The sequence below is a fragment of the Elephas maximus genome, chromosome 1, assembly GCF_024166365.1.
Source record: "Elephas maximus indicus isolate mEleMax1 chromosome 1, mEleMax1 primary haplotype, whole genome shotgun sequence".
Classification (NCBI taxonomy): Eukaryota; Metazoa; Chordata; class Mammalia; order Proboscidea; family Elephantidae; genus Elephas; species Elephas maximus.
Genome location: NC_064819.1, coordinates 235,212,181 through 235,232,904, shown reverse-complemented (window position 1 = coordinate 235,232,904; position 20,724 = coordinate 235,212,181). Strand labels below are relative to the sequence as shown.

Sequence of the window (20,724 nt, the reverse complement as noted above, 5' to 3'; positions counted from 1 at the left end):
GGCTGTCGAGCCCATTCTGACTCATACTGACCTTATAGGACAGAGCACAACTGCCCCATAGGGTTTCCAAGACTGTGATATTTACAGAAGCAGACTACCTCATCTTTTTCCCGTGGAGTGGCTAGTGGGTTCAAACCGCCCTCCTTTTGGTTAGCAGCTGAGTGCTTAACCATTGAGCCACCACTACCTGCATATAAAAAAGCATTGGCTTTTCTCTCAACCCATAAAGAAAACACATATCTTTATGCTAAAATTCAAATTTACCATCAAACTTTGTCATTATAAGTGGTTAACATCTTTTTATCATAAAAATATAGAGATACTGTTCAATAATTTCCACGTTCTATTGCATCACCTTTCTTTGGAATGGGTGCAAATATGGATCTCTTCTACTTGGTTGGCCAGTAAGCTGTCTTCCAAATTTCTTGGCATAGAGGAGTGAGCCCCTCCAGCACTGCATCTGTCAAACCATCTCAACTGGTATTCCATCAATTCCTGGAGCCTTGTTTTTCCACCAACGCCTTCACTATAGCTTGGACTTCTTTCTTTAGTACCACTGGCTATTGATCATATATATCCTACCTCCTGAAATGGTTGAATGTCAACCAATTCTTGTTGGTGAAGTAACTCTAAGTATTCTTTCCATCTTCTTCTGATGCTTCCTGCATTTTTCAATTTTTTGCTCACAGAATCCTTCAATGTTGCAACTCTAGGCTTGAATTTTTCCTTCAGTTCTTTCAGCTTGAGAAATGCCGAGCGTGGTCTTCCTCGGCACATGTCATTATAATACTTTGTCTTCTTGAGCTGCCTTTTGAAGTCTTCTGTTCAATTCTTTTACTTCATCATCTCTTCCTTTTGTTTTAGCTACTCTACACTCAAGAATAAGTTTCAGTCTCTTCTGATGCCCATTTTGGTCTTTTTATTTAAAAAAATTTTTAATGGCTTTTTCTTTCCTCATGTATGATGTTCTTGATGCCCACAACTTGTCTGTTGTTCAGTGATTAGTGTTCAGTGCATCAAGTCTGTTTTTGAGATGGTTGCCAAATTCAAGTGGGATATACCCTAGCTTGTACTTTGGCTCTCATGGACTTATTTTAATTTTCGTCAGCTTCAACTTGAACTTGCATATGAGCAGTTGATGGTCTGTTCTGCAGTCAGCCCCGGCCATGTTCTGACTGATGATATTGAGCTTTTCCATCATCTGTTTCCAGAAATGCAGTCAATTTGATTCCCTTTTATTCCATTCAGTGAGGTCCAAGCATTTAGTTTCCATTTACATAGTAGAAAAAAAAGCTATTTGCAATGAATAAGTCCTTGGTCTTGCAAAATTCTATCATGCAATCACCAAGGCCATATTTTCCAACTACTGATCCTTCTTTTTTTTCAACTTTTGCATTCTAATCACCAGTAATTATCAATGTATCTTGATTGCATATCTGATCAATTTCAGACTGTTGAAGCTGGTAAAATCTTCAATTTCTTCATCTTTGGCCTTAGTGGTTGGTGTGTAAATTTGAATAGTAGTCTGGTCTTCCTTACAGGCATGTGGATACTATCCTACCACTGACAAAGTTGCATTGAAGGATTGATCTTGAAATGTTCTTTTTGATGATGAATCTGACGCCATTCCTCTTCAAATTGTCATTCCCAGCGTAGTAGACCACAGGATTCCAGTCATTTCAGCTCACTAATGACTAGAATACTGTTCTTCAAGCATTCCATTTCATTTTTGACAACTTCTAATTTTTCTTGATCCATACTTTGTACATTCCACATTCCGATTACTAATGGACATTTGCAGCTGCTTCTTATGATTTTGAGTCAGGCCACATCAGCAAATGAAGGTCCTGAAAGCTGTAGTCCATCCATGTCATTAAGGTTAACTCTACTTTGAGGGGGCAGCTTTTCCTCAGTCATATTTTAAGTACCTTCTAACCTGAGGGGCTCATCTTCTGGCACTATGTCAGACAACGTTCCACTGCTATCCATAAGGTTTCACTGGACAATTTTCTCAGAAGTAGATCATCAGTCTCTTCTTTCCTGTCTTAGTAAAATTATGCTGCCAGAAATTCAAGCTAGATTCAGAAGAGGATTTGGAATGAGGGATATCATTGCTCATGTCAGATGGATCTGGGCTGAAAGAAGAGAATGCCAGAAAGATGTTTATGTGTATTTTATTGACTATGCAAAGGCATTTGACTGGATCATAACAAATTATGGACAACACTGTGAAGATTGGGAATTCCAGAACACTTAATTGTGCTCATAAGGAACCTATACATAGACAAAGAGGCAGTTGTTCAAACAGAACAAGTTAATACTTCATGGTTTAAAATCAGGAAAGGTGGGCCTCAGAGTTGTATCCTGTCACCACACTTAATTCAATCTGTATGCTGTACTATATGAAAAAGAATGGGGCATCAGGATTGGAGGAAGACTTATTAACAGCCAGCAGTATGCAGATGACACAATTTTGCTTGCTGAAAGTAAAGAAAATTGAAGCACTTACTGATGAAGATCAATGACTACAGCCTTCAGTATGGAATGACATTAACATAAAGAAAACAAAAATCCTCACAACTGAACCAATAAGCAGTATCATGATAAATGGAGAAAAGACTGAACTTGTCAAGGGTTTCATTTTACTTGGATCCATAATCAACACTAATGGAAGTAGCAGTCAGGAAATCAAAAGACGCATTGCACTAGCAAATCTACTGCAAAAGACCTCTTTTAAGTGTCACCTTGAAGACTAAGATGCACCTGACCCAAGCTATGGTGTTTTCAATCACCTCATATGCATGTGAAAGCCAGACAATGAATACAGAAGACTGAAGAAGAATTGATGCCTTTGAATTATGGCATTGGCGAAGCATACCATGGACTGTCAGAAGAATGAACAAGTCTCTCTTGGAAGAAGTACAGCCAGAGTGCTCCTCGGAAGCCAGGTTGATGTGACTTTATTTTATGTACTTTGGAAATGTTATCAGCAGGGACTAGTCCCTGGAGAAGGACATCATGCTTGGTATATAGAGGTCAAGTGAAAAAGAGGAAGACCCTCAATGATATGGATTGACACAGTGGCTGCAACAATGGTTTCAAACATAGCAATGATTTTGAGGATGGCACAGGACCAGGTAGTGTTTCATTGTGTTGTACATAGCATTGCTATGAGTCAGAATTGACTTGATGGTACCTAACAACCAGAACAAAAACATAGAGAGCACTACAATTGCCAATATGACATTTTTCACATGTATTATTCAATTAAACCAATTCCATCTCTCATGCTGTGTAACCATCACCAATATTTGTTGCCACACTTTTCATTCCCATAAACAGAACTCATTTTTTAATACTTTAGTAGACAAGAATATTCTGAGTTTTGGGCCATAGAATACAATTCAGTATTTATTGAGAGGTTTCGGCCTTTGTTTCCATTAAACAACTAGTTTTAAAAATAAATAGTTAATATGCAATACTTTTACATTTTTAATATTTGCAAGGATTCCATTACCAAAGTGGTCTTAACAAGACAACTACCTCATGATCTAATTTATACTTATACCATTCTATACACAAAGGAACCTGAAGACTAATGTAATCTAATACCCTCATTGTCAATCTTGTTGCAACCGAGGTTGGGCCTGTGTTTGCTTATATACAGATTGAATCCTTCCTACAGTAAGTGAGAATAAACTTCTCAACATGGTGTACTGTCAGAAGCCAGCATAGCATCTGTCTCTGTGGAGCACCTTGCTCCCGTCCCTAGATTGCTGGTTCAGTTCAGCTGGAGGGAGTGCGTGTGGTGATAGCTGAAACGATGATGGAAGAAAGGACTTAGCCTTGGTGCCATTTTCTGAATAAAACCAAATGACAATCTGCTGTAAAAAATCAGGCAGGACTTCTAAGAATTACTGTTATTTCTTCCCTCTGGTTGAAAAAAAGGACTCTAAATTGGCCAGGGCTTTAAGGCAGGAGGAGTAGTGGGCTATAAAAAAAGACATAATATGCAGAGGCTTTTCACAAAACAAGAAAGTTGAACAGTGTACCACATAACAGAAGACGAGTAAATATTCCAGTTTTCAAGAAGGAGCAGCGCTTTCCGTCTCAAAGAAGGAGTTTAAGAACTACACACCGCTAAGCCTGACATCAATATCTGGCATGATTCTAGGACTGATGATTTAAGCAAGTGATTTGGGAGCTCCTAGAAAAAAGCAGTGAATAATTAGGAGCTGGTGTGTGCTCTCTGGAATAAAACATGCCAAGCTAACCTCACAGATTTTAATAAGCTAACTCATAAAGTAGATCATAAACAAATTATATCAGCAAGGCATCTGGCAAGAGCTCTCTTGATATTCTTGTAGGCAAGATACAGGAATTATTGAAGAGCTAGGCATTTTTTTCCATGTGAATTATTTAATCCAAATAATACGCACTGATGGTTTGGTATCAGATGGTTTGTATAACCCGTAACGGAATACCCCAGAGGTTTATACTTGATTTAGTCCAGTTTCCATTTAACATTTTTATTATAAATTGGATAAAAGTTATAGAATCCACATATCTCAATTTTTTGGATGATCCAAAGTTAGCAAGTTTGCAGAGACACAGCCATGAAGGAACACTAAGGAGGAAAAAATAATAATTTCCTATGATTACCACTTTGATTTGGCACTGTGCTAAACATTCTACTTGTGTGATCTCATTAATCCTTACAGCACCCTGGGCGGTCAGTTTTATTATGCCCCGGGACAGATGAAAGAACTGAGGCCGAGAGAGGCTAAATGTTGGCTCAAGCCCACACAGCTAGCTAATGCTAATCTGGGATCCAGTTTGCATGAGCCCAAAGCCTGTGCTCATAATGATTAGACTACCCTTCCTTTCAGGGTCCTATCAGGGTGGGATACTGCTACAAGTCCTGGGGGCAATGGGACCAGACATGGAGTCTATTCAGGAGAAATGTCCAAAGCTGCTGATGAACACAGGTTTTGGGCAGTCGGGGTAGATCTCTGCTGGGTGATGAGCTTCAGAGGCTTGTTTGTAAGGGATAAGTCGCCGTGATGGAGCTGGGTTTTGCAGCATCTTCTGAAAAAGCAAGGGGTAATTCTCGGTAGCCTCAGTCTTTGAACAGAGCTCAGCCCTCACGAGAGAGGAAGAGTAAAGATTCCCAGAAGGAGGTCTCAGACTCAGAGACTAAGGAATGTTGCCATAAACACGGCAGAGAATAATGATGACAACGATAATGAAAATGATAAAGTTTATCATACTTAACATCATACCCTCTGCTAAGAGCTTTAAAGCACTATCTAACCATTGAAATAACTCAGTACACTATGTCCTGATACTGTCCTAATTTTTTAGGTTAAGACACTGAGCTTCAAAGTGGTTAACTTGTCTGATAGCTGGTATGTGGGAGTCAGGATCTTGACCAGGAAGTCCACCTTTCAAGTCCTTGCTCTTAGCTATCACACTGCATTGCAAGAGTGGCAGAGTTTGTTCACTTATCTGAGGATGGGGGAAGGACGAGCAAATACAAGGTGCATTCAGTTTGAAAGCATAAGTTCTCTCTTTTGTCTCTCTTTTTATTCTATCCTGCCTTTCAAATGGCATGGACATCTATAATCTCCATTTGCACACCTCTGACCTCCTCCATTTTTATTTTGTATTTTTCTTTTTAGTTTCCCTGTTCAGATAGGGCTAGGTCTGATTTAGATTCCTCCTCATGGGTTTAGAAGGAAGCCTTGCTCTGGCAAGTGACCAGGTAAATGTTCAAATACTTCCAAAGATGTCTAGCCTCTACTTTAGATTTCTACCACCCTTCGGCAGCTGTGTTTACAAATACAATGTGCGTACATGAATTAATGCAGAGTGACACCAGTCGTTATGTTCTGACTATTTGGATGAGGAATTAAAGCTGGCATGGCACTTGACAGGTTAAGTGTGAGAGAAATGGATAGAAAGGAAGGGAAAAAGAACATCAACCATCAGGCAGTTGGATTTTACAACCCGACCTGGCTACAAACACTCACATTCACGACAACATTTTTTAAAAACCTGGTTAATACCTGATCTGGGTGTTTCCACGTCTTTTCACTGCAGCATCACCACAACTCTCTGAGGTCTGTATTAATTTCCTTATTTTGGAAACAAGGAAGCAGAACTCAAGGAAATTAGCTAGTTTGCACAAAGCATAGAACCAGCATTAGAACCCAGGTCCAGTCCAAGGCCTTCTCATGCAGCACACTGTAACAGACTGTGCACAGGTAACAGAAAGGTGACCTTGACATCAGCTTACTAAAGGCTCACAAGGTAGAGGTGACTTTCAGACATCCTCTGAAAATGGATGTTTCAAGATACAAGATTCGAGGTTCCATTCCCCTCAATAGCTACAGATTTTCATCTGGAATCTGCATTGGTCAGAATAGGCTAAATTTGCTGCAGCAACACATTAACCCTAAAATCTCAGTGGCTTAATACAACGAAGGATCATTTTTCATTCCTGCTACATATCTAGTTCTGGTCAATGCAGGGTGAGAAGAAGAGAGCATGGCAGGAGAAAGGAAAGTGAGAGGCTTGTGTGCTCGCTCTGGAATGCTTCAGTTAAAAGTAACACACACCCCTTCCATTCACATTGGAGGTTAGTCTCATGGCTTTCCATAACTGTAGGGGGCTGAGAAATGTTGGGGAGCACAGAGGTATTTGGTGAGGAGAAATGTCTCTGCCATAGAATGAACCCACGGTATTCTAGAGGGCTAACTCTCTTCTCTTTCCTGGTGCTATTCTACTGGTGGGTCACATGGTCTAGGTTAATCCAATCAGTGTTGTCATCCTCCTTGAGAATAGTTCAAAGCTGAGTATGTGCCCCTAACTGGTATAAGCATACTAAATCTTTGACTTCTACTTTTTTCTGGAAATTCAGGGAGAGTGGCACTAGCTCTTTCCTACAGGTGTGAAAAGTAAGCATAGAATCCCAGGATCTACTGGGAACATCCTGAGGGGATCCAGCTCACGAAGATTTTGTATATGACAGAGCAGAGAGTGAGAGTACTGACCCACCAGATGAAACAACTGCTGAAAGGAGACCCGCCTATGGATTTTCCAGTTATGTGAATTATTAAGCTTTGATTACTGCTTAAGACAATTTGAATTGGTTTGCATTTTGTAACCAAAGGAATCCTAAGCAGTACATTTTTCCCCATATTTTCATGACAAATTAGAATTGTTCTCTTAAGTTAAAAATCATTAATTTACCAGGGATATTTCAAGACATATAAGTAAAATTTCCCATGAGCCTGTCACTTTGTCGTACTGTGGTGGCTTGCAATGTTGGAGGCTATAATACCAGTATTGAAATACCAGCAGGGTTGCCCATGGTAGAGAGATTTCAGCTGAGCTTACAAACTGGGACAGGCTAGGAAGAAGGACCTGGGAGTTTACTTCTGAAAAGAATTAGCCAGTGAAAACCTTATGTATAGCAGGGGAACATTGTCTGATATAGTGCTGGAAAATGAGCCCCTCAGGTTGGAAGGCACTCAAAATATGACTGGAGAAGACCTGCCCCATCAAATTAGAGAGGACCTTAACGACACAGGTGGAGTCAAGCTTTCAGGATGTTCATTTGCTCATGTGACAAATGACTCAAGATGAGAAAAAACAGCTGCAAACATCCATTAATAAGGTGGACATGGAATGTATGGAGTATGAATCTAGGAAAACTGGAAGTCATCAAAAATGAAATAGAACACATAAATATTGATATCCTAAGCATTAGTGAGTGTAAATGGACTAGTATTGGGCATTTTGAGTGGGACAACCATATGGTCTACTATGCCAGGAATGACAAACTGAAGAGGAATGGCATTGCATTCCTCCGCAAAAAGAACATTTCAAGATCTATCCTGAAGTACAATGCTGTCAGTGATAGCATAATACCCATATGTCTACAAGGAAGACTAGTTAATACAACTACTACTCAAACTTATGGACCAACCACTAAGGCCAAAGATGAAGAAATTGAAAAATTTTACCAAGTTCTGCAGACTGAAATTGATCAAACATGCAATCTATCATTTCAGAAGGTAGCATATGATCAAGAACCAACGGAACTGAAGGAGAAAGTCCAAACTGCACTGAAGACATTGGTGAAAAACAAGGCTTCAGGAATTGATAGGATACCAGTTGAGATGCCAAGAAATTTGGAAGACAGCTACCTGGCCAACCGACTGGAAGAGATCCATATTTATGTTTATTTCAAAGAAAGGTGATCCAACAGAATGTGGAAATTATTGAACAATACCATCAATATCACACACAGGTCAAATTTTGCTGACGATCATTCAGAAGCACCTGCAGCATTACTTTGACAGGGAACTGCCAAAAATTCAAGCCGGATTCAGAAGAGGACATGGAATGAGGGTGTGATTGTTAAGGTTGTGTGTCAACTTACCTTGGCCATGATTCTCAGTGGTTTGGCAGTCATGATGTAATTTAGCAGCCCTATTATGGTGATGTGATCACCTCCACGATGAGATCTGATATAATGTGATCGCCTCCATGATGGATCTGCTTTGAATAGCTAATCGGTTGAAAAGGAGTTTTCTTGGGCATGTGGGCTGCATTTAATATAAGTGGACTTTCTCGAAGGCTTTTCCTCTCTCTGAATCCTGCAGCTGGCTCCTGCTCCTCTGACCTCAAGTTCTTGGGAGTTGAGCTACCAGTTTACCTGCTGTCTTGCCTACTGATCTTGGGATTCATTGGTCTTTGCAGCCTGTGAGCAAGAGCCTTGCTATCTGACCTGCCAATCTTGGGTTCGCCAGCCCCTGTAGCTATGTGATTCAGGAGAAGCCTTCAGCCTGACCCTTGGGCTGGGGACATTCCAGCCTCTACAACCATGTGAGCCATTTCCTTGATATAAATCTCTCCCTATATATTTATTTATTTACATGCTTTACTGGTTTTGCTTCTCTAGAGAACCCAGCCTAAGACAGAGGGATATCATTGCTGATGTAAGATAGAGCCTAGCTGAAAGCAGAGAATACCAGAAAGATGTTTACCTGTGTTTTATTGACAATGCAAAGACATTCTACTGTGTGAATCACAACAAATTATGGATAACATTGCAAAGAATGAGAATTCCAGAACACTTAATTGTGCTCATGAGGAACTTGTACACAGATCAAGAGGCAGTTGTTTCAACAGAACAAGTGGCTACTGCGTGGTTTAAAGTCAGGGAAGATGTATATCAGGGTTGTATCATTTCATCATGATAAATGGAGAAAATATTGAAGCTGTCAAGGATTTAATTTTACTTGGATCCACAATCAACACCCATGGAAGCAGTAGTCAAGAAATTAAATACCACACTGGCCAAATCTGCTGCAAAAGACTTCTTTAAAGTGTTAAAAAGCAAAGATGTCACTTTAAGGACTAAGGTGTGCCTGACCCAAGCCATGGTGTTTTCAACCCTTTCATGTGCTTGCAAAAGCTGGGCAATGAATAAGAAAGCCTGAAGAAGAATTGATGCTTTCTACCATGGACTGCTAGAAGAACAAACAAATCTATCTTGGAAGTACAGCCAGAATGCTCCTTAGAAGCAAGGATAATGAGACTTTGTCTCCCATACTTTGAACATGTTATCAGGAGGGACCAGTCCCTGGAGAAGGACATCACTCTTGGTAAAGTAGAGGGTCAGCAAAAAAGATGAAGATCCTCAAGGACATGGATTGACACAGTGGCTGCAACAATGGGCTCAAGCATAACAATGATTATGATTATGATGATGGTGCAGGACCAGGCAGTGTTTCATTCTGTTGTACTTAGGGTAGCTATGAATCAGAACCTACTTGGCAGCACCTAACAACAAGAAGTAAAATTATTTGGTTATAAATAAAAAATAATGCAATTTAATTTTACTTGCTCCTTTCTAATTAAATAGAATTCTCAACACAATTTTTATATTGTGATACGGTTATCATATTTTTCTCTTTACTTAGTGGAATTTTTTTTTTTTCCCTTCACTAGATGATCTTTAGTAAGAATATTTTGTTTTCTAAAATGTTAGTGTTCAAGTTTCCTCAGCTGTGTCCGTGCATATTTGTCCTTTAAAGCTGATGTCCTCAGATCATTAGAGCTCTCCTAATGAGGCCAATGTCATGTGTCCCTTCTATTTGTAGACTAGTGAAATAATTCTTCAGCAATCAGGGTCACCTAGCCTTCTGGTAGGCCATCTGACAAGTGTATGTTGCTGCTTATAAACAGAAAGAAACACAAGAGAGACTAAATGAATAGAAAGTAATTTACTCTCACCACTTAAATAATCCTCCCAATAAATGGAGAGCACTATATCATTATACTCTACTTGTTGTTTACTATTAGAGATTCTTACAAGACTGTTTTCATTCAATATCCAGTACAGTGGCAGGCCCAAATGGCCACTTCATACTTTTAATCATGGCACCTATACAAAGTTCAGTCTGGATAGCAGTTATATACTTTTAAATTAATTTTCAAGATGTTTTAATGCATTTAGTGTGTACTAGCCAGAACACTAGAGGCTGAGGGAATATGTTACTTCCTAGCATTATACTCTAAGTGATTTAAGAGAAGAAGACATGTAGCTTTGTGGAAGAGGAAAGGCCAGAGTGGGAATAGGAGTAGAGTCGAGGGTAGGGAAAGAAGAGGAGAATGAGAAAAGGCTTTGCAGAACAGTTAATATTGGAGTTGGGCTTTGAAGGTCACTTCAGATTTAGGCACTTGGAGATGTGAGAATGGGCATTTTCAATGGAGAGCAAAAACACAGCATTAGACAAGTGAAAGTTTAGAAGCACCATCAATTTGACTAGAGCACAAGGTGCATGAAGGGAAATAGTGAGAAATAAATTTGAAAAAAGTATTCTGCAGCCAGAAAGCTAGTAGGAATCCTTGAATGTCATGCCAAAGAATGTAAAGTAGGTAGAATCTTGAGGGTAGTCTACGGTTGAAAGATGAGAGGTGCACCTGGTGGAGTTTGCGAGTTTAAAGCTTTTTGCCTAAGAGCTAGGGTGTGTGGCTTGGGGCCAAAGAAAATAGCAGACACACTGGCTTGAGGTGTCAGAAAAGAGCTCTGGGCTGGCAGAGCAGGCAGAAAATTAGAGGGTGGGACCATGGAAGGATAGGGCCAGAGAAGGCATAAACTAAAACATGTCCATGTAAATTGTGCCTTAGCTGACCTCTAAGAGTATGCAAGCATGGAGGAAATAGGTTCAGACTACAAGCGGGAGCTGGGAGGGGAAAGAATTCAGCTGGGATTTCAGATGCTGCTCACCACACGGAAGGCAAAGTTCTGGAGTTTGCCTCTAACAGGTTAACCGTCTGCCAGAGCTAAAATGAATACTCTACGGAGGAAATAACAGAATCCAGAGTCTCTAAAAAATATTTTTTCATACATTTTATGTGTTTTATCAAAATCACTTGATATCCAGAGAAGGAGGAAAATTGGAATCACACTCAAGAGAAAAAAGAGTCAGTAGAAACCAACACCAGGATGAGGGAGATGTTGAAATTAACAGACAGGGACTTCAAAGCAGTTATTATAAACATGTTCTAGGACTTAAGAAAAAATATACACAAAATGATAAAAAGAAAGGAAATCTCAGCAGAGAAACAAACTGTAAGAAGAAATAAGTAGAAATCTTATTGATGAAAAATACAGTAACTGAAATGAAAAAATTATTGGATGGACTTAACAGCTATCTGGAGATAACAAAAGAAAGAGGCAATGAACTTGAAGGCAGAGCAACAGAAGTTATCCCAACACTGAGAGAAGACAGATTCAAGAAAAACGAACAGTCTTGGAGACATGTGAGACAATATCAATAGCAACAGGATCTAGTACATGTATAATTGGAGTCACAGAGAAAATAGGGCAGAAAATTGTTTGAAGAAAAACACTTTCTAAGTCTTATGCCTGAAAAAACTTCTTAAATTTTGTGAAAAACAAACTCACCAAATCAATGAGCTCAATAAAGCCCAAACGGGATAAGAAAAAGAAAACCACACCTAGGCACAACATAGCTGTATGGCTGAAATACAAAGATAAAATCTCAAAAGTATTGGAAAAAATGAGAAAAAAAAAAAATGATAAACATGGAACCAAACTGTATGAAAACAAGTTCTTCAAGCTGAAGAGAATGCCATATGGAAACCTGTATCTACAGAAAGGAATAAAAAGCACTGGAAAGAATAGATATGTGGGTATATACCTCTATCAATACCAAAACTGATATTGATACAGACACATATTTTTCTCTCAATTTCTTTAAAAGACTATTGCTGTTGTTAGTTGCTGCAGAGTGATTCTGACTGATAGCAACTCTGTGTATGCAGAGTTGAACTGCTCCACAGGGTTTTCAAGGTTGTGACTTTTCAAAAGTAGACTGCCCGGCCTGTCTTCTGAGGTGTCTGTGTGTGGATTCAAACTGCCACTCTTTTGGCTGGTAGTCAAGTGCTTAGCCATTTGCACCACCCAGGGACTTTAAAAGGTTACACCATTGTTGTTGTTGTTGTTGGGTGCCATCGACTTGGTTCTGACTCACAGTGACCCTATGCACAACATAACGAAACACTTGCTGGTCCTGAGCCACCGTCACAATTGTTGCTATGGTTTTTGTGCTTTTGGCCTTTACCACTTCCTTGCTGTCTTCTCAATTTTTGTCCTTTTAACATATAGGCTTTGTTTACTTTTATCTTCTTGGTTGGCTTGGAAGGCTTGCACACCAGCTCCCCTGGATTTTTAGCCTCATCACTGAAAAATTATTATTTAGCATCTCGTGTAGTTTTGATACTGTTTTACTCCAACCATCTAGACTTAACCGTAGGTTTAGTGGCTCTTCGTGCTTGCTGATTTTCAAACTGACATTCCCACTTGCGGCTCTTATTTCACTTCGCTCTCTGCGGGCGGGGGCATGTCCTCAGGAACCTTCGCATATGGGGCAGGTGATACTGCATTTGCTGAGTCCACTAACGTCTGACGTCCTTTAATCATATGTCTTGGAAAAAACGGGGCCAAAATTTTTTTCTCTCCCAGTTTTCTAAAAACTGCTCCACTACTACCTGGAATTTACTGTTGCAGAAAGTTTTTTTCATTTCTTACTGTGCAGCCTGCCTTCCCCTGTGCAGATGTAAGATTTTTCTGTTTCTTAAAATTTAAACTTTTTTGGTGAAAAATGTGCCTAGATGTGTGGGTTTCTTTTTGTTGATTTTCTTTAGATTGAAATGAGCCTTTTCAACCTTTAGAATAAAGATTTTTATTTCAGGAACTTTTCTTCTAATCATCTCTGTCATTATCATTTCTATCCCAGTGGTTGTCATTTTCCTCGTGGGAACATCTATAACTTGCAGGTCATGTTTCTGTCCTATGTCCTCCATTTTAGTCTCTTTTCCCATTTTTATATGCTTGTCTTTTCTGAGAGGGCTTCTTAGGTTGTGCTCGACATTTATAATTTGACATGTGCAGTTAATTATTCTCTACACCCCCGTGGAGGTCTCAGTTCTACTCTGGAGCCCTGGTGGTGCAGTGGTTAAGAGCTATGGCTGCTAACCAAAAGGTCAGCAGTTCAAATCCACCAGCCACTCCTTGGAAACCCTGTGGGGGAGTTCTACTCTGTCCTGTTGGGTATTCCTATGGGTATTCTATTCCTATGGGTCAGACTCAACTTGATGGCAATGGGTTTTTTATGGTGTTTTTAGTTTTCCTTATTTCATTCAGCATTGGCTCATTTTCATTTGAGTCTGGGCTCTTCTGATGGGTTTCTCCTTCTGTTTCATAGAGATCGTGTCTTCCTGATTCTTGAGGATGCCAAACAGACTTCTGCAGGTTTCTTCTAGTGCCTGCCCTAAGGGTTATTGAGGTGCTCTATTCCCTGGTTGACTGCTCACGATAATATTTCCTTTCCTGTTTGTAGCAGTTTTCTCAATAATCCATGTGGTTGTTTCATTGTTATTGCTCTGGCTTTTACTGAGAAGTTTTTCGGGTCACTCTTGGCTCCTCTGTCCTCTTGGTGGCCAGCTGTACCCCTTCTGGGTTTAATATGCAAAGTTTCTAGAGGCTCTCTCTTGGTATTGCTCTGCTGGGTTGAGATGGATGTGTCATTTCCTCAGTGGGTCGTCTCCCAACAGACGGAATAAATGAAACTCTGCCATCTCCAGGGCTGACTGCAAAGAAGGCTCATCTCGTTTCATCCTTGCCTACGGTCAATGCTCCTTTGCCAGCTCCAACCACTTTACCAGTTGCTGTCAACTCTGACTTATGGCCCTCCGTGTGTGTCAGAATAGAGCTGCGTTCCATAGGGTTTTTAATTGCTGTGACCTTTCAGAAGTAGATTGCCAGGCCCCTCTTCTGAGGCTCCTCTGAGTAGACTCGAACCTCCGACCTTTCGGTTAACAGCCTAGTGTATTAATTGGTTGAACCACCCAGGGACTTCCCAACTGCTTTACACCAGTATTTTCTTACAGTCTCTGATCCAGAACAACTCTGTTGGTATTGTGTGTTGTCAAGTCAATTCTGACTCACAGCAACCCCACCAGGTGACAGAGTAGAACTGCCCCATAGGGGTTCCTAGCCTGAAATCTTTACAGGAGCAGATGGCCAGGTCTTTTCTCCTGCCGAGTGGCTGGTGGGTTCAAACTGCTGACCTTTCGGTTAGAAGCTGAGTGCTTAAGCGTTGTGATACCAGGTACTTTAGAATAACTCTAGGAGGTAGAAATCAGAAAAGTGGGAGAGAAAGGAAAAAACTGTAGTTGTGTCATAAAGCAACACAAATGGAATAGAGGTATTAGGTACTTACGGTTCTGGTTCCACAGAATTGAGAGTCTTGAACTAAGAAGCAGTAGAAGGAAGACAAGGATCTTCTTAGCTTTTTTCATATCAGAAACTCCAGAACCACTGAATGGGCCCATTTCTCATTCCAGTATATCCGTCGTATAGTGAGCTGAAATCAGTCCCAGATTCTAGAAATATCTTAGCAGCTAATCCTAGTTTTTTGCCCTCGAGTAAGCTTACATGTATTGCTTTGCCTCCACAGATCTCAGAATTTAAGAAGAGCCATTTCAGACCTTCTCACTGGTTCTAGTGAGGTTAATTGTTGCCACTGGTACGAGGCAAAAATCATACTAATGGTATGGTTTGAAAATAAGGTACACACACCTGCTATATCTTATGCCAATTATATGCACCAGCATGCTTTTAGGTCAATTAGCCTCATTCCAAAATTCCACCTGAAAGATTTAGTTTGTGCACGTAATGTTTTTCACACTGTTCTAGAACTGTGCGTGAGCTTGCATGGTTAATCAGCACACCTTTCTGAGAAACGTTTGGCTCTTTGTGGCATAAACAGATCGAGAAGAAACAAGCCAGGTTAGACTCAGGATCAGTATATAATAGTAGCCGCCCAGGAAGAAGCAGTGATAATCACCGGGGTGAATTTTCTTTCCTTCCGAAACCTTAAATTAACAAATTTCTATAGAGTTGATTTTCACTGACAAATAGTATTTACTGAGCCCTTAATAATGTTTTCATTCATCAGCAAGTGACCTCTAGTATGTGCCTCCTGTGAACCTTGTCCTCACGACATATCACTTCCCTCTTAACGCATTTGAGTATCTTTAAAACACAGATCAAACGAAATTGAGAATCAATTCACCTCACCTGCCACGCTCTAATTTGGCATGTTTGAACTGTAAACAGCACAACTGAGCTATCACTTAGCAACTCTCTCTCTCTCTGCCCTTTACTGTCTTGAGTGGAGATACAGGGAGAGACTGCCGAGCAGACAGCGATCCTCAAATGAACAGCTTACAAGTGAAGAGACTGTCAGGCACTACTGTTCTGACGGCCACAGGAGGAAAAGGGAACAGGATACCTGCAGGGAGTTCTTGCAGAGAATATTTTGGGCCTTTTTTGTTTATCAATAACATTTGCATGTCATCATTCAGAAATGTAGCATTGCTATTAGAATTTAACATATTCAGAAATTAGAGAGAATACATCACGTTTGCAGAAGGCTCAGGTGTAGTTCAATATTCTCTATCCTTCCCGAAGGCCTTAAGGACCAGCCCCTCAGGCACCTGAGCATGAGGGAAAGGAAAGCTGCTTTTTAATAAGGTCCCTTTTAAGGAGTTGTGTTTCTTTCCACATTACTTTTCATATCAAGTAGCCACGTCCTTTTGTTTGGTTTCACTTTCTGTGACTTGGTGGAGACGTGGGTTACAAATGTCTTAGTTTCAATGTTGATCCAGCTTATGCAGTAATAATTGAACTGCCGAAAATCTAGAGTTCTAATGACACTTAGGAAACCCTGGTGGTGCAGTGGTTACGAGCTACAGCTGCTAACCAAAAGGTCAACAGTTCGAATCCACGAGGCCCTCCTTAGAAACCCTATGGGACAGCTCTACTCTGTCCTGTAGGGTCAAGATGAGTCAGAATCGACTTGATGGCAATGGGTTTAGTTTTGGTTTTAATGATGCTTAATTCAAATCAGTAAAAAGAGATCATGGATAAGATGCCACCACCTGTCTGTCACCCTGTGGTGGCTTGCGTGTTGTGATGCTGGAAGCTATGCCACCAGTATTTCAAATACCAGCAGGGTCACCCATAATGGGCAGGTTTCATTATGGCTTCCAGACTAAGACTAGGAAGAAAGGCCTGATGATCCACTTCCAAAATGTAGTCAGTGAGCAACCTACGGATTACAACGAAATTGTCCAATGGAGTCCTGGAAAATAAACCCCCTAGGTTGGGAGGCACTCACTCAAAATACACAGAGGCCACAACAATGGACTAGGGCATGCCAACGATCATGAAGATGGCACAAGACCAGGCAGTGCTCTGTTCTGTTGTGTATAGGGTCACCACAAGTCAGAGCCGACTCAAGGCAACCACCACCGCCACCACCACCAATGGGTAAAATGAAATAACCCAGACTGTGGGAATTACTGAACAATTCTGTTCTTGTTTTGGTGAAACACCTGGCAAAAGCACCTTGGAGAGCGAGTGTGGGGTTTCCCCTGGGTCATAGTTTGGAGACTTGTGAGTCCTGCCAATCACCCTGGGGTAGGAAATGAGGCAGGCCTAGGACTGGAGGAAGCAGAGACCTTCTAGTCCCTCAGAGCCCTGGGGAGCTGGGCCCAGGTCCACAGTGTGCATAGCCCACAGCAGTCCTAGGTGGAGACAGGGGTGGGGTTTCTCTTGCCTGTGGAGCGACCAGAGGCACCATGGTCTGCTCTGAACCAGCAGCAACAGTAGCAGCAGTGAGTGCCAGCAGGCGATTTCTGAGGCCACCAGAGTCTGGGGAGTGACGGCAGGACTCTCTAATCCTGCAAGGTGGGTGCTGAGAGGAGCTAGGCCTGACCACTTAGACTTGAAGAGAGGCTGTCTTCTCTCTGCATCTCAGGTATGCCCGTAAGCATGGTTCTATCATGAGGGCCACCTGTTGCTACCACAGCAAAGTAAGAGGAAGGTAGGAAGAGTGGACAGAAAGAACTGGGCGCTGGTTCTAGGCCGTGTGAGGCAGTCTCCCAGGAATACTGCGGAAACAATTTCAAAGGCGGCTGCTTTCGGATGACTTGGCCAAAGGCACTCATGCCAGAACCCTTTGGCCATGACAAGGATGTGCCATCTCATCGCACAGACAGATGAAGCCAGAGGCAGGGCTACCCTAGAGTTCCTCCAGGTAACCTCTCACAGATCAAACATTTCAAGTATTTTGAAACATTAGGCTTCTATCTATTTCAGATGTGTTTTTCTAAAAATTCTGCATTCTACTACCTCAAAGATGCTAAACACACGTGTTATGTTCTCATATTAAAATTAAGCATGCCGCTTAAAAAGAACTTGGAAGTTTGCAGCAGTTTATACACACTGTTTCTGAATGTCTACACTAACGCTCATGCTTGTGTCATTACTATGAAGCATTTTACATTCTTGTAACCCCTACAATTTAGTTTCTATAAGCAGATAAGCCACGGGGCAGCATCCATGATGGGATATATTTGAAGGCTTGGGATATCTGGCCTCATAAATTAATGTATAAAAATTCCCAGCAAACTAGGGAATGTCCTCAGTCTGTTGTGTTTTATTGTTTAATTAGCAGGTTGTCAGAGAGCTGTGCGCCCTGAGTGACGGACTTCGGCTGCTCACTTACTCTTTATCGGGATAATGAGCTGAGGGATGACAGGCAGGATCTTGTTGCCCCCGTGTTCCAGCATGTCATGGATTCCTTGTCGAGCAAAGAACTCATAGGGAAATGCCATTTCACAAAGCCCATCAAAAAACAGAGGCAGATAATGATGGTAGTCCAGCTTCTCGATTTCTACCTGAAAACAGAGAGAAGAAATGCCACATGAAAACAGCCACGGAGGCGATGCATAGCCCAGCTGCCGCCGAGCTCAGCCACACGATGAGGGGGAGCACGTCCATTAGAAGGGCGCCATGGTGGTGTAAACCAATTCGTCTGCCTGTCTGGAAAAAGTCATCATGCTTTTCATCTGTTGGCAATGCGGTTAAAATCATTGGCCTCTAAATCCTAACAGTCAGGTCCTTTAGTTAAAAATCATCTACACTAGAAGCATTTAATATTTGTTTCGCTTTTGTGTTGTTAATTTTTTTTTTTACCATTTGGCACAAATGTGATAATAAAAAGGATTCAAGAAGCCCATAGTATGTGTGCTGAAAAGATCTATGTACCAACAAAATGAAAAATAAAATCAGCTCAAAATAGAATAGCATCTGAATTTCTAAAAAGAACCTAACAGAAATTTCACATTAATACACTTGTGTGGAACAAGCATGCTTTGTGACTGGTAAATGTGAAAATGAAGGTTCCAACAGGATTCCGCAGACGTTCTGGAGCCTGGATGAAAGATGGGAACTAGGGAAGACACAGCACGGGCTGACCCTGAGTGGGTGAGGCCAGTTGTTCCCCTTCTTTATCATTTATTATCATTTATCCTCTTAATCATTACTAATCCACTCTGCCTTAGTCTTATCTAATGCTAATATTCCTACAGCAACCTTGCCCATTACATCTTTTTCTCTCCTTTTACTCCTTCCTTTATCATGTTTTAAGAGTGCTTCTTCTGAGTAGCTGGAATGTGTCCCCCACACCCCCACCATTTGACAGTGTCTTTGAACAACAAATACTGATCACTCACATGAGTCTTGTTCTTAGAGAGAGAGATAAAGAATGAAGGAAAGAAAGGAAGAAGGAAAAGCAAGGAGGGAAAGAAAAGAAAGAAGCAAATGAAAGGCAAAAGCATGGAAAGCCTGAGTGAGAGATACTGAAAAGAAAAAAGATGATCTCTGTATCTTTGAATCATCCTGTCTCATTGGTCACCAGCAGTTCTTTTCCACCGAAAAGTCCTTTCCGTGGTTACTTCTTTGGCTCGTTGCTAATTACTTGGCATAACTATTATGGCTGCAGATCTGCTGCCAAAGCAATGGGATAACAACTTGTTTTTGGGGGGGAGTACAGGTAATAACTGAAGTTAAACAAACCACAAAAAATTTTCCACATTTCTTGTCCATATTTGAAGGCTGTCTGTGAAACCTGGCATAGACTGACACGCACGCACAGGCATTCCTGACAGGAGATGCCGTGATAGTAATTCACACGGGAAATAAGATCTGCACGTGTGCCCTGTAAAGAATCTTTCATTGAATCTGTTTAAGGCACTGGTATGAACAATAAAGATATTTAAAAGCCAGTATTTCTCATTGATATTGTCCAAATGGCTGAAATCATAAATAAATAAATTGAGGTTCCGAACTTTTTTAAACACTATAGGTATTGCTCTACTTGCTATAGGGTGGTTTTTGGGGGGGGAGGGGGTTGGAACTTTCTTTTCTGCTTTTATATCTTCTAGGGCTCCTTTTTTCATTATAATCAGCTGACGACTTTGGCCTAACCCCCTCCCCCAAAAAACCAAACCCTTTGCTGTGGAGACGATTCTGACTCATGATGATAGGCCTCTTAAATTCCATTTAATATCACAAGTTTTTTGTTTTAAGAATATATCTGACTTCTCTTTAATCGGATGTATTTTTCTTCTCTTCTGGAAAGTTCCTTCCAGCTACTACTCCATATTCATGTTGTCTCTCACAGTAAAGTTTTTCAAAAGAATTCGCTGTGGTCTCTGTCTACACTTCCTCACATCCCACTCTCTCCAAGCCACTTCAAATGGGCTTCTGTGCCTACCGTTTCAACTGAAGTTGCTTCTGTCATGGATGCTAATGGCCTTTATTTTGTCAAATCCATTAGTTTCTTTGCCATTCTCATCAGTGTGACACAGGTGACATTGTGAAGATGTTTTCCCTTGGTCTCCTGACACAACCCTCATCCCCCATACTGCAAGTCACCCGTATTCCCCTTCCCTCAAATCGTGTGTTCAATCCATCAGAAATCCTATTGGTTCTAATTCCAACAAATCCTACTTTGTCCACTTTTCTCTGTTTTGCTCACTGCCAGCTTAGTCTATGCCACCAACTTGCCTTACCTGGTGTCATGGATTGAATTGTGTCCCCCCAAAATATGTTTTCACTTGGTTAGGCCGTGACTCCCAGTATTGTGCGGTTGTCCTCCATTTTGTGATTGTAATTTTATGTTAAAGAGAATTCAGGTGGGTTTGTAACACCTTTACTAAGGCCATATCCCTGATCTAATGTAAAGGGAGTTTCCTTGGAGTGTGGCC

The 20,724-nt window shown here is 41.0% G+C and overlaps 1 protein-coding gene across 3 annotated transcripts in view; it reads right to left on the bottom strand.

The window, feature by feature from the left end:
• Nucleotides 1–20,724, bottom strand: part of PACRG (parkin coregulated) — a 601,449-nt gene that overhangs the window by 273,727 nt on the left and 306,998 nt on the right. For all 3 annotated transcript variants that reach the window (XM_049853613.1, XM_049853774.1, XM_049853693.1), the window contains exon 3: nt 18,180–18,351. In XM_049853613.1, the coding sequence (XP_049709570.1) occupies nt 18,180–18,351 (172 nt within the window). The remainder of the gene's footprint in view (nt 1–18,179; nt 18,352–20,724) is intronic.